The sequence below is a fragment of the Macrotis lagotis genome, chromosome 1 (genome assembly GCF_037893015.1).
Source record: "Macrotis lagotis isolate mMagLag1 chromosome 1, bilby.v1.9.chrom.fasta, whole genome shotgun sequence".
NCBI lineage: Eukaryota > Metazoa > Chordata > Mammalia > Peramelemorphia > Peramelidae > Macrotis > Macrotis lagotis.
The window spans coordinates 176,930,378-176,943,883 of record NC_133658.1 but is presented as its reverse complement, the minus strand read 5'-3'; the positions used below and the strand labels follow the sequence as shown (position 1 = coordinate 176,943,883).

The following is a 13,506-nucleotide window of genomic DNA, read 5'->3' as shown; positions in this document are numbered from 1 at the left end:
GTGATATAAAGCAAAACAACAAAAAAAAAGGTAAATAAGCAATCATAAGTAGCAACAGCAGCAAAATAAGAAAATCCAAAGGAAACAATTCAATAGATAAGGAACATGATCAGTCACTTAAAGGACAGAGTATGAGTAAAATACAATCCAGGGAGGCGATCATGACAACACTCAGAAAAATAGAAAATAGAAACTGAAATTATTTTTAAAATGCAATGAAAAGCAGTTAATGTCACAACAAAAGAAAGTGGCAAAACATAACTGAAATGAAAAAGAAGCTAAAAAAACTAGAAAGTATTTTAACATAACGCATTATAAAAGTAATAGATTTGTTAGATAGATCAAGGAAAGAAAACTTCAAAATTCTAAGATCATGAAAAATATGAAGAATCCAATTATAATATGTCAGGAAATAAGAAAACCTCTTACAACCATAAAAGTCAGCATCAATTCACAAAAGAAACAATTCACAAACTCCCCAAAAGAAGAAACACAAAATTCAAGTTATCCAAGTACCTTGTTATTATTCAAACTATACAAAATCTTCCCAAATGTCAAAATCCTCAAAATGAGTTAAAAATAATTTCTTGGCAATTAGTTTATTTTATGACCCTCCCAACAGTGATTTAAAAATAACTAGAATTCATTAAGTTCAGTCTTGCAAGAAAAAATAGAAAAATCAATAATAATAGATGTTAACATACCACCATCAGAATATAAATAAAAAGTCACTGATATAAATACTGCTGAATAAGTTCGTATGGATAGATGGATGGATAAGATAGATAGATATATAGATAGATAGATAGATAGATAGATGGATGATGGATGGACATAGCTAAGATACCTAATATGTACTTTTATAGACACAAAGAACATACATAAAAATTGATGATATTCTTGAACAAAGAATCCTTAAAAGAGAAAGCATTTTGAATATTTGATTTCTGAGTCATGGGAAGTTTAAATAATAGTATAATAAAAATACAGACAAATGTGGAAATTTTTAAATTACTAAATCAACAAAATATCTGAATTATAAAATCCAGAAAGGAATATTAAGAAAAACAGAGAAAAAAACTGAAAAAAAAACAATAGCACAAAAGTTATATAACAAAATTTATAGGCTATAACCAAAACAATACTCAAAAACAAATTCATAGCAGTAAATACCTACATTAATGAAAGACAAAAAGAGAAATTCAATCAAGTCCATTTTAAGAATTTAGAAAATTAACACAGTAATTAATGCACCAAAGGTAAAAAAGAGGTGATAGATCAAAACAATGAAAATAGAAATTCATAAAAAATGTCACCAGAGAATATTACATATGACTATAAGTCTATAACTTGAGAAATTGAGTACTGTCTATAAAAATGGGTAAAAGTATCCAAAACAAAAAAAAGGGAAGTATAAATTCAATTACATAGATATGGAGAAATCAAATAAACCATTAAGGAGATGCAAACAAAATACTGGACTAGAACCGGATTAATTTACAAGTAAATTTTTCTAAATTTTCAAAGAATGATTAATATATAAACATATATGATATAAAATTGACACATTATCTAAATAGATATTTCAAATTATTTTACAAAGCAAATGTGGCTTTCATCCCCAATTCTGACAAAAAAATTAAAAAACTATTAACTAATATGTTGATTCTTATCTGAATAAAATATGGGGAAATACAGTTTAAAAAGGTAAGTATTCCTCATAACCAAAATATATATGTATATACTTCTGTATACATATAAATCAAAAATGTAAATATAATTAGATAATGAAATGTGATAAATAATATTAACAAAAATTTTAAGGTTAATATGAATAAAAGGCCTTGAACAAAATATAACAACCATTTATGTTTAAAAGGCTAAAAAAGCATAAAATAGGATTTTTTTTCAATATAATAAAAAAAGGATCGATATAAAAGCAAAAGTTAGAATTATTTGCAATGGAAAAACTAGAAATATTGACTCTGATTCTATTTTTTAAAATAGCTTTAAACTTTATTAATCATATAATTAAAGGGGGGAAAGGAGGGAACAAAGACCAAACAAGCTATATTATCACTTGCTAAATTTTCTTTTTCTTTTATCAAAATGTAAATGTCAGATTTAATTATTTTATTTGGGATTTATTTATTTTTCATTTTTTCATTATTCTTATTGAGACTCATTTTTAAAAAACAAGAAAACTCAGTAAAACAAATCTGGATTGTTATGTCTGTTTTTAATATATTATGTCTATTTCAGTCTGCATAAATGAGAGAGGACTAAGAGACCTGCATTTATTTAATTTAGTATGTTTAATTAACACCATTTGCAAAAAAAACAATCTAATCATAGCTTCCAGCATGTTTTATAAAGATTTGTTTTTGAGGTTGATGATTAGCTTTTCATATAATTTACCAATAATAACTGTTATTTAGCAGAACAGAAAGAAATTTTTAATAAAACAGTTATCTCATGGAAGTTAAGAAATACCTCTAGTTCAACTAGAGCTGCAGTCACTGCATCTGTTGCAAGGGCACCAGCTTGAAGTTGTTCAATGGCCTGCAGAAAAAGTGGAAGCAACTTCATTTAAAAATTAATTTAATACAACTTTATTACAGCATACATTTTTAAAATTTAAATTTGTACATTTAAGAGCTGAAACCCCTCAGAAATCATCAAGTCTAATCTTAATTTTCCAGATGATTAAACCATGAGACCAAGGTCACATAGTGAGGAGGAGTTAAGATTCAATTCCAATCAAATCCCAATTCAATCCCCATAAATCCTCAATATAAGTTGAATCAATATAAAATTATAAAATATTTAATGTGATGTTTCTATGCCATATTTAGTAGCTCTATATAAATTCTAAAATATTTTCATCCCAGATATTTATAGGAAAAAAATTAAGATGACAGAACTTTTTATTGTTACTATATCTTCAGATAATAAAGAATATGGACAATCCATTTGAATGAGATATAACTACTTTTAAACTGGAAGCACGGTATGTTATAAAAATAAAAATTAAAGTAAATGTCTCTCTACGCAAGGGCAATTTTCAATTAAACAGCTGCAAAATGAAGAAACTGGATTAGAATATCCAAAAAATAACAAATATATGCTGAGTTTTGAGACTTAAGTATGAGTTTTAGTAGCATTATAAAAAGTTACAGTTCCCCATCTTTATCTTTAGCATTTCATATATTGCTTAAAAATTGTAAAAATCAACATTAGTAATAATATTTAAAATTTACATACTGCATTTCAATCATAGCAAAAAATGTCTGTTTTAAATACGTTATAATGTCTATTTCAGTCTGCATAAATAATAGAGGACTAAAAGACATGTATTTATTTGATTTAGTATATGTAATTAACACCATTTGCATAAAAACAAATGGGAGATTTGCTTGCAAAAATAGTAGTCAAAACCAAAATAAAACAAATTCAATAAATATTTCTGTGATCCAAAAATCCCATGTTAAGCATTCAAAAATTTACATTTAGAAAAAACCAACAAAACCTCAAAAACCAAAGGGAAAATCATAAGTGTGAATAGCTAAAAAAAAAAAAACAAATAAAAATGAGGTTACTGTGGTACAAACTAAGTGATGAAAAACAGAAGGAAACATATAGAATAATTTCACAATATTAGTACCTATTTTAATTCTTTTCTCTCTTTTTTTTTGATAATACCAAAGTAAATGCTTTGGAACTGTTTTCCCTACCACTTTTATAGAGGTTCATGATTTTCCAGAGTATTAGAGAGGGATATGTGGTACCTACTTATACACAAGAGGTGAGGAGGAAGCCTAGAGCAAGAAATCAATTCCAAAGACATACTTTAATATGAGGACAAAAGAACATTTGAAATAAAATCAGACAAATAGGAGCAAAGCAATTTCATAAAACAAACTCAAAATGGTTCATCAATATGACCCTAGTAAATTAAATTCAAGTGAAACAACGACTATATATAAAACAGAAAAGGTTTAATATTTAGAACTTAAAATTTGTCCATACCTTTTGACAGGCTCGTTTGCATACATGTTTATATTCTTTAGCTTTGGATTCAGAATGATAACCTGCACCTAGGGGGAAGAAAACTAATCAATAATCTATCATTAAGATTTCAGACAGTTCAAAATCTATAAATTTGTCTCCCCAGAATTAATGATCTTCCTTTGACCTTCCAGTAACAATTACAGAAAAATAATCAACATGAAACAAGGCCTTGAACATGAGCTCCTATTAATATCTCTAGAGGGAATTACAGAATAGCGGATAGAGAGCCAATTTTTGAGTCAGGAAGACTGCCTTCAAGTCCCACCTCTGATATACCAGCTGCATTACCTTGGTCAAGTCATATAACTTCTCAGTACTCAAAACAATTCTCTAAGTCCATAAACTGCAGACAAGTCAATCTACTTTGGTGGAGGAAACTTCTTGCATGTATTTCCTAAACTGATAAAATAAAATATCTCACCACATCCTATCCTAAGATTTATTTTAATATTTAACCAAGAAGGAAATAAATTCATTTGCTCATTTTACAAATGAAGAAACTATGCTCAGAAAAACAGCTCAAATAAAAGGGAGGATATTAGAGTCAGAGTCTCAACCAAGGTCACCTGATTCTGAACCCAGTCTGCCTGCTCAGTATTTGCACAGACCCAACTAGAAGCCAAAATCAATTCAAATTATGTCAAATATATATTAAGTGCCCTATATGTGCAAAGTACTATATTAGATGCTGGAGATTTTGTTTTAATGAAAAATTATAGAGTCCTAGATTTCAAGTAACTTACTAACAGGGCAGAGAGAATAAACAGAATATATACATATAAATCAAATACAATATGAAGTATGATTGGGTTAAAGAAAACAAAATACTCTAGAAAAATCTGAGAAAGGAGAGAACACTTTCATGTTGGTGGGGTCAAGGTAGGATAAAGGCAGATACCATATGAGTTAAAGAAAAACCTCCAACAAGAAGGGACTAAAGAAGGAATTTATTCCAGGCAGTGAGAATGACCTTTACAACACACAGGAGCAAGATAAACCCAAGAAATGGATAGAAGTCTTTTTTGGCTGGAACATAGCATATAAAAGGGAAAATAATATGAAAGGGGACTGGAAATATAATGTTGTAGGTAGTCATATTCAGAAAGAAAGAAATTCACTTTTTTCCTATAGGCAACAGGAAGCTACTGAAGATTTTTGAATAGAAGTGAAAGGAGCTTATGCATTAGAAAGGTTATTTTGAAAGGTTGTGTTGGGTCCTCTGGTGAGTAATCCAGAGGCAGGGAGACTTGTTAAAGTTAGAATAATCTAAAGGAGAGATGAGTAAAATGTGAACTGGAATGAAGACAACAAGAGGTGGAAAAACCCAGATAAAAGGAATTAAGAAATTAGGATCTAGAGGATTAGACAACTGATGAGATGTAAAGGACAAGGCAGAAGGAAGAGTCTAAATTGACCCAGAGATTTGGAACCTATATGACTGGGAGAATGGTAATAGCAAAAGAATAATAAAGTCAAAAGAAGTCTGTTTAGGTTTAAGATGATGAGTTTAGGTCTGTATACAATAAGTTTAAGATGCCAGGGAAATGTCCTAGTGGGAATGTCAAAACAGTTAGAAACCTAGAAATAGAGATTGAGAGATAGATTGAGAAGTCTTATGAACAGACAAGATAATTTAACCCTTTGTATCAAAGGAAAAGAATATTTGTAAAAAAAAAAGGCTAGACATTTTAAGAACAGTGAAAACAGGGAGTCAGTTATAAGAGTACAAATCAATGAAGGAAATCAAAGGTTAGACAGCAAGTAAGAGGAGTGTTGTGAACATCTAAGTAAGAGAAGAGTATGCAGGAGAAGATGATCAACAATATCAAAAGATGCAAAATAGTCAAGGAGAATCAAAAAGCTGACAAGATTACCCATTAGCTTTACAGGAGATTTTATTCAAAACTTTGAAAGAAGTCTTAATAGAAAGGTGGAGTCAGAAGCCCAAAGTAAGCTATCAAACAAATGGGCCAGAAGACAAAGATGTGCCTTTTATCTTCCCTGTAAGATCATAGATAAGCAACCATGAATTTTATGTTTACAAAAGTAGTAAACAGAATAAAGAACTGCCAAACCACAGGAGCCAAATATAATATACCATTATATTATACCATTATTGAATAATATACCATTATTGAACTAGAAGCAGGAGGTGAATAGTCAGACTTTATCCCCATGTGGAAACTAACATTGATTATTATTTCAGTGTAGTCATCTTTGGATAATCACAGGCACCCAGGGAAGTATGAGGGTCATGCCACTATTCAACACTAAGTACCAGATAGTCTTAAATACTAGATTAAGCCAGAGGTTAGCTATCCTGTGTCCTAATCAGGCTACACAGAAACCCAAATAAGTCATTACATATTATAGGCAATTTAATCCCCAAAATGGTCCTGAAAAGAGTAGCAACTACCTCACAGTGAATATGCTCAAAAAAATTAAGCTAGATTCAGATTAATGTGCCGCTATAGGATGTATTTTCTCTACATCCATCAAACTCATTTCAAAGCAGGAATAAGAGTACAGTACAAGGAAAAAAGACTAGACTAGAAATTATCTAGAAACTAAAAACCAGCTTCATGATTGTGAATGGTTCACTTCATTGGGTTTCTACTTTCCCCATCTACAAAATAAATGAACTGGTAAAGATGAGTTTGAAAATTTCTTCATTCTAGTTTGGTTTCACTGTCTCACCAAAATTAAAGAATTTGTCAATGGCATGCAAAAAACCCTCTATTTTTCTATAGATTATCTCATAAAACATTCTAATTTAAATATTTTAAAAATTCACTTTCCTAAACTCAGTTGTCACATTCAAATCCTTCAGAAGTTCTCACTGCTACCTGTAAAATTCATTTATTTTATTTACAGATGTCATAATTCACCATTATATATGTATGAATGTGTTTGTGTATCTTCCAAATTCATTATTTCATGTCTTACCTGCATGCACCAACACAAATCCTACACGCTTCTCTTTATGGGGTAGTTTTGTTTCATGCTCTTTGGCTGTTACTTTAACAGCCATAACCTGAGGTGATTTGGAAGGCAGACTTTCTGCTGAACTCATTCCCTTCTCCATGATCATTCTCCACAATTATCATCTTCTATTGAAAAAATTGCATATTTCCAAAGAAAAAGAAACTCAGAAGAGGAATCACCCTAAAGGAAAATCAACACAGATGTTATGGATTTCCACCACCAAGGACATTACTTATATAAATTCATGCAAAGATAATTTTGTACAAAAATCTATTTTAGAGTTGGAATTATCATTTATGTGTTTACTTGCAAATATTTGCTAGTGTCTAGAAATTAAAAAGAAAATTAAGCATGAAGTTTGCCACCTACCTAAAAAATTTGATCTTATAACATTGTAAATTTTTACCCACCTTACTATGTTGTATTCATAATAAAACTGAACTGTAAAATCATTTACTCGTAAAGATTTTATATGGAAGGGAGATAGGAATAGTAGTTAAATTCTTTCACTCACCTTTTTTTTGACTCAATATTTTCCTATACCTTTGATGTTTACATCCACAAGATTTCTTGCACAGGTTCTCCAGCTCATCACTAACATAGGTACCACCCTGATTTTGACACCCAACACCTTTTGCTTGATTTGCTGTATTAACCTGTTGTCTCTGGATCTCAAGTGTCTTCCCATTCTAATCCATTTACCACATATTTGCCAATGTGATTTTCCTAAAGCATAGGTCTTACTATGGTATTCTCCTTCAATAAACTCCAGGGGCTTATTATTATTATTATTATTATTATTATTAAAATAAAACTAACACCTCTAGCTTTTAAAATTCTTCAAAATCTGTTTTTCCTATTTTTCCAGAATTTAAATTTTTTTAACCCCACACTTTTTTTTCTCTTTATTGCTAATTCTTCCTCCCCATATCACATCCAGAACTGTGATGTTAGGGTGTAAATGTGATGGTTCCTCTATCCATAAAGGAAAAAAAAAACAGTTAAAATGATTTTTAACTAATCTTTTCTATTCTGTTTATTGTCCTCTTTCTGCTTTTATTCTCAAATGGATTTGGGTTGATTGTTAAAGTGAATGTCAATGCTAAGCTTTTTATTTTGAGGACACTAATAGAAGGGAAGCAGGTCTTTGCAAAGGATACTCAACAATTCTGCATTTCTTTACCATTCCATAATTAACTGAAAGATAAACAGAATAGAAAATCCTAACTTTTTTAATAGTCTGTTTATTATGAAAAGGTATTTGATTCAATAAAACATCACGATCATTTTCAAAAAAGCATTAATCATCTATACATCAAAATCACTCAAGATTACTTGAAAGATACTTTTTAAAAATAACCCTTTCAGTGAACATAAACATCAGATGAGGCCCAAAAGTACATGTCTGAATTATAACTACCAATCCACTAACTCCATAAACTGGCAATTCATCTGCATATTAAACTCTAGAAGGCAAACATTTTTTATTTAGTTTTCCTATATGGATTGTTAGAAAACTCTCTTTTCAGTGATCTAAGACCATATTGAGGAAATCCTGTAACATTATGGGGCTTGATATAATCAGTACACTTTTACCTGCACACATAAGCATCTGTTATTAATAAAATACCCTGTTTCATTAGTACTTGCCTCCCTCATTAGATTATGAGTTCCTTAAGGGCAACACTATTTTCCCCCTTTCTTTATACTCCCAGATCAGCACAGACATAATTATGGTGAGGGGTATGTTATGTAAACACATCCTTCTCAATTGTCTTTTCTGGAACCATTTCATTCCATGGCCTGGTTTGAGAGGAAATAGGATTTTTGATGGTTTGGATGCTGTAGGAATCCTTAGTCTTTGAGTATGACTTTTCCTTCCATATAAGCAAGGCATCACAGTGTTCCAGAATGCAGAGTAAAGCATTAGTACAAGATATCTGGTGACAGATAGCAACTTAGGGCATACAAGGTACCACAATGTTTCACCAACATTATTAGACTGACAACACACCTGTCTCTCAATGGACTATTCATCCGTATAGGCCTTCTTCTCAGACCTTCAACCATACTTCCCCAAGAACTCAAAGATTTTGTTTTTCCAGAAGCTTCCCAGAGGGTCATGAAAATGTCACCAGATCACTATTCAGTATTATTTATGGTTGGAACTATGACGGTATCAGATCATCTTCAAACCACCAACTTTCATTCCTGTTTAATGAAAACATTCTTGGCTTCTTGCTCTGATCTGTCTTATGCTAATCCAAAATTTTCACCTCTAGCAGCACATACAAATGTCTCGGCTGTACCTACTAATCATGGTCCCAGTTCTGAAACCCAACAAAATAGAACTAGGTTCATGTTGTGAAGACTCAATTTTTTTCAAAGTGAACAATCAGCATAGTGCCTGATACCTGGCACAAATATAGTTGTCTTAAATTTTTAAGGAAGACAATGATATCTGATTTAAGTGGGGCGGGGGGGGGGGGGGGGGGGGCTGTGCTAAGTCACTAGACTCAATGATAGTGACAAACAATATATACATCTCCCTGTGCCTCCCTTGACATTAATAATTTTGATATGATTGAACAGTTATTTCTTAATTTTATTTAGTAAGAAGTGTTGTATCATGTGATATATTCTTATAAGACATTTTGGAGTTTAAACCCACATTTTGTTATATAAATTTAAATGTTTGGTTGCAATCAACAAGAAATTGCAGAATTTTGCATTCTATATACCTCTTGGTCAACTGTGTGACTCACCATAATGCCTGCCTGATTGACTCTATACTATACCACTCCTACATTCAAACCAGTAGGAGAAGTACACACTAGGAAGAAAGTAGAAAGACTCAGACTAATACAGACCTGGTTCCAAGTACTCAAGTCCTCAATACTGTCCTGAGATTCAAAAGATGCCCTGATGCTCTAGTGCTCTGAACCTCAAAGATCCAAGGCAGGCAAGAGAAAAGAGAGATTAACTCTGAAATACACAAGTAAATCCAGAAACTTAGGAGACCCAGGGGAAAAAAAAAATCAGGACCAATCATCCAAACCCCAAAATGCAACAGAGTCTAAAACTGGCAGAAGAATCCAATTTAGTATCTTAAACTGGAGAGATTAGCAAATAAAAGCTTAGACACTGTATTTCATAAAATCATAAAAGAATATTGCCAGGATCTTTTAGAACAGAGAAACAAAGTACAGATATAATACAAGCACTTGTGAAAAGAAAGAAACTTCACAAAGAAAAGAATGTCATGATCAAAATATAAAACTCTCATATCTAAGAGAAAAATACCACAAGTATCTAGAAATCAGCATAATTACCAAACAATCACAGTCAGGATCACACAAGATCTGATGTCTTCTATTATGTTTGAGAGATAGTGGAATACAATATTCTAAAAGGCAAAGATATAGGCTTACAACCAAAAATAAAAGCTAAATGTATTTGATCAATTGTAATGGGTTGTATGATGATGCAGTGCTAGCAATCTAATAGGAAAAGAAGAAAAAATAACCCTTTAGAAACTTAATGAACATAAAATGAATTGAGGGAGTCAAGAAAACAACAGCCTTGGGGAGTGTATTGGTTTTTTTCTGAGGATTTGATGTGGGGAAAAGAGAAGAGTAGATGAGGTAAGAGGAATACAAAACTGGAGAAAGAAGGAAGAAGAGAGTGAAAAGATTGTTTCCAATAATTGAGAATGTTGTTGATGCTATTGCTGTTTGTCATTCATTGTCTAAAAGAACCATGACATCAGAGAAGTGATGCCATGAAATGCAAAAGTGATTTACAGTCAAGTGAGGGAGAGCTGTTTAAAGTCACCAGCATCACTTTCTCCTCTGGAGTCATCTGAGTCCAGAAACTAGATGAAATCAGTACAACTGGAAATAACCCTGGATCCAGTGGGAGATCTGAGCCTTTTTAAGTTAAGGTTTTTAATCAGCTTTCAGTTTGACTGAGGAAACACCCATTCCTTGATTAAGGTATATGGGAAATTTAAAGTATATGAAGATGGAGTAAGAGATAATAGAAGGTTTTAGAAGAACAATGGAGCAGCTAGGTTGTAAAGTGGATAGAGCATTAGCCCTGGAGTCAGAAGAAACCAAATTTATATACTTTTAGACACTAATTCTTGGCTATGTGATCTTGGGCAAGTCACTTAACCCCACTGCCTTGCCAAAAAAAAAAAAAAACCTCATTCTAATAGAATGTTATATAATAATTATATAATATATGTTATATCTTTTTTGCTTAGGAAAAGCAGGGTCGACCATATGGAGAATAAAGTATAGAAGCATATCAAACTCAAACGGGAAATAACCAAGATAGAGAACAGGAATTAAAAAGGAGGAAAACATTGTTGAGGGAATAGTTAAAATCAAAAATATTTCCTGATGTTTCAGGAAAAATTGAAGGGATTGGGGGGAGAGGAGGAGTGTTAAGTTATATTCTTCTGTGTATACAAAAATGCTCAGGGTCTTTCTTTGCCAATTTATGTGTGTGTTCAAACGAAAGAAGAAAAAGAATAAAATCAATGCTTTCAAGGTTGTGACACCTCCAGCACAGATTCCTCAATATGTATTTCTTTTTGTTCAGCTATACTACCCAACTTCATCCATGTGCCATTTTTACAGCACATTGGGAATTGAGATATTAGGGTTCAAATACGGTGGTTATTAAAATCACAAATGAAGAATGAGAATGGGGGGGAACATAGCTAATATCAAATTTTATTTTGATTGACTATACATGTTTATATTGGATTTTGTTTTGTTTTGTTTTTTTGTTTTCAATTGGAGAGGTTTAAGATGGGAGATTGACAAGTAAATGTCCTTCAATTGGGGAATGGCTTAGCAAACTGTGGTATATGTATGTCATGGAACACTATTGTTCTATTAGAAACCAGGAAGGACAGGATTTCAGGGAAGCCTGGAGGGATTTGCATGAACTGATGCTGAGTGAGATGAGCAGAACCAGAAAAACACTGTACACCCTAACAGCAACATGGGAGTGATGTTCAACCTTGAAGGACTTGCTCATTCCACCAGTGCAACAATCGGGAACAATTTTGGGCTGTCTGCAAAGGAGAGTGCCATCTGTATCCAGATAAGGAGCTGTGGAGTTTGAACAAAGTACAAGGACTATCCCCTTTAATTTAGAAAAAAACAGATATCTTATTGTCTGATCTTGTTACCTCTTAGACTTCTCTTCTTTAAGGATATGATTTCTCTCTCATCACACCCAATTTGGATCAATGTACAACATGCAAACAAAGTAAAGACTGACAGAGTGCTTTCCGTGGGGGGGGGGGGGGGGGGGGGCAAGATTGGAGGGAAAATTGTAAAACTCAAATAATATCTTTAATAAAAATAAATTTAAAAAATATGGGAGATTGAGAAGGAAGATTTTTACTAACTAGAATAAAGTATAATTTTTTTTTTAAAAAGAGGGTCATTAGGACAGCTAGGTGGCACAGTGGATAGAGCACCAGCCCTGGAGTCAGGAGGACCTGAGCTCAAATCCATCCTCAGACACTTAAAAATTCCTTAGCTATGTGATCTTGGGCAAGTCACTTAGACCCAATGTCTTGCCAAAAAAAAAACTCTAAAAAAAATTTTATTTATAAAAAGAGGGTCATTAAAGCATTTTAAATGCACTGAAGGAAGTTATGAAAGTAACAGGACAGATGTAAAAGAAAAATATTGAATTATATACTTTTTAGAAAGCAAGTTGAACATAGTAGCCATTCTTTTTTTTAAAAAATCCTTTTCTTTTCCTATCCTCCTTTGTATATGGAAATGTTTTTTTTTCATTTCTGTGTCTGTTAAAAATAGGGGAAAACCTTTTAAGATGCAGTTCACTGTTTAAGATTTTCACAAGGTGCTAAAGGTATAAGTTTTAAATGCTCACAAACAGAAATACAAGAGTATTTCATAGTAAATAGAGGGCAGAGACAATTCTGTAGTGACTTTTACTGAATGTGCAATTACTTTTCCTTCTGTTTTTGTCAAATAATTTATCTACGTTCAAAAGCTATGAATAACGTTGAGGAATGCCTTTCCACATTTGGGGGTGGGTGGTGATGGAGAAGGGAGACATAATGGAAGAGGAGAGAAAGAGGAATGGTTTCCATGTACAAAGAAAGGATATTAAGGAACTGAAGATATTGAAAAGAAATTTGATTTGTATCCTAAGACTGGAGAGTAGAAAAATAACAGAAAGTGAAAGGACAGGAATACTGAACTCTTACATTTTTTTTTAAATAAAAGGCTCTTCATGAAAAGATTGGATAGTTGCTACAAAGATGCAGCAGCTGCTTGTGTTCCAAGCAATTAAAATAGTGGATCATGAATTTGTTCACAAAGAAGGTAAAGTTTTTAGGGAAGACTTGGAGGAAATCATAATTACAGAATAATTTTTAATGCTATCTTATTTGTG

At 31.9% G+C, this 13,506-nt stretch overlaps 1 protein-coding gene across 7 annotated transcripts in view; it reads right to left on the bottom strand.

Annotated features, from left to right (window-relative positions):
* TASP1 (taspase 1) overlaps positions 1–13,506 on the bottom strand; it is a 304,860-nt gene that overhangs the window by 280,969 nt on the left and 10,385 nt on the right. For 3 of the 7 annotated variants that reach the window (XM_074209426.1, XM_074209427.1, XM_074209433.1), the window contains exons 2-4: positions 7,018–7,236; positions 4,030–4,097; positions 2,494–2,562 (exon numbers count right to left, since the gene is read on the bottom strand). In XM_074209426.1, the coding sequence (XP_074065527.1) occupies positions 2,494–2,562; positions 4,030–4,097; positions 7,018–7,162 (282 nt within the window). In that variant the 5' untranslated portion in view covers positions 7,163–7,236. Of the gene's footprint in view, positions 1–2,493; positions 2,563–4,029; positions 4,098–7,017; positions 7,237–13,506 lie in introns of those variants that run through there. The other 4 variants (XM_074209429.1, XM_074209431.1, XM_074209432.1 and 1 more) reach the window with 2 other exon arrangements.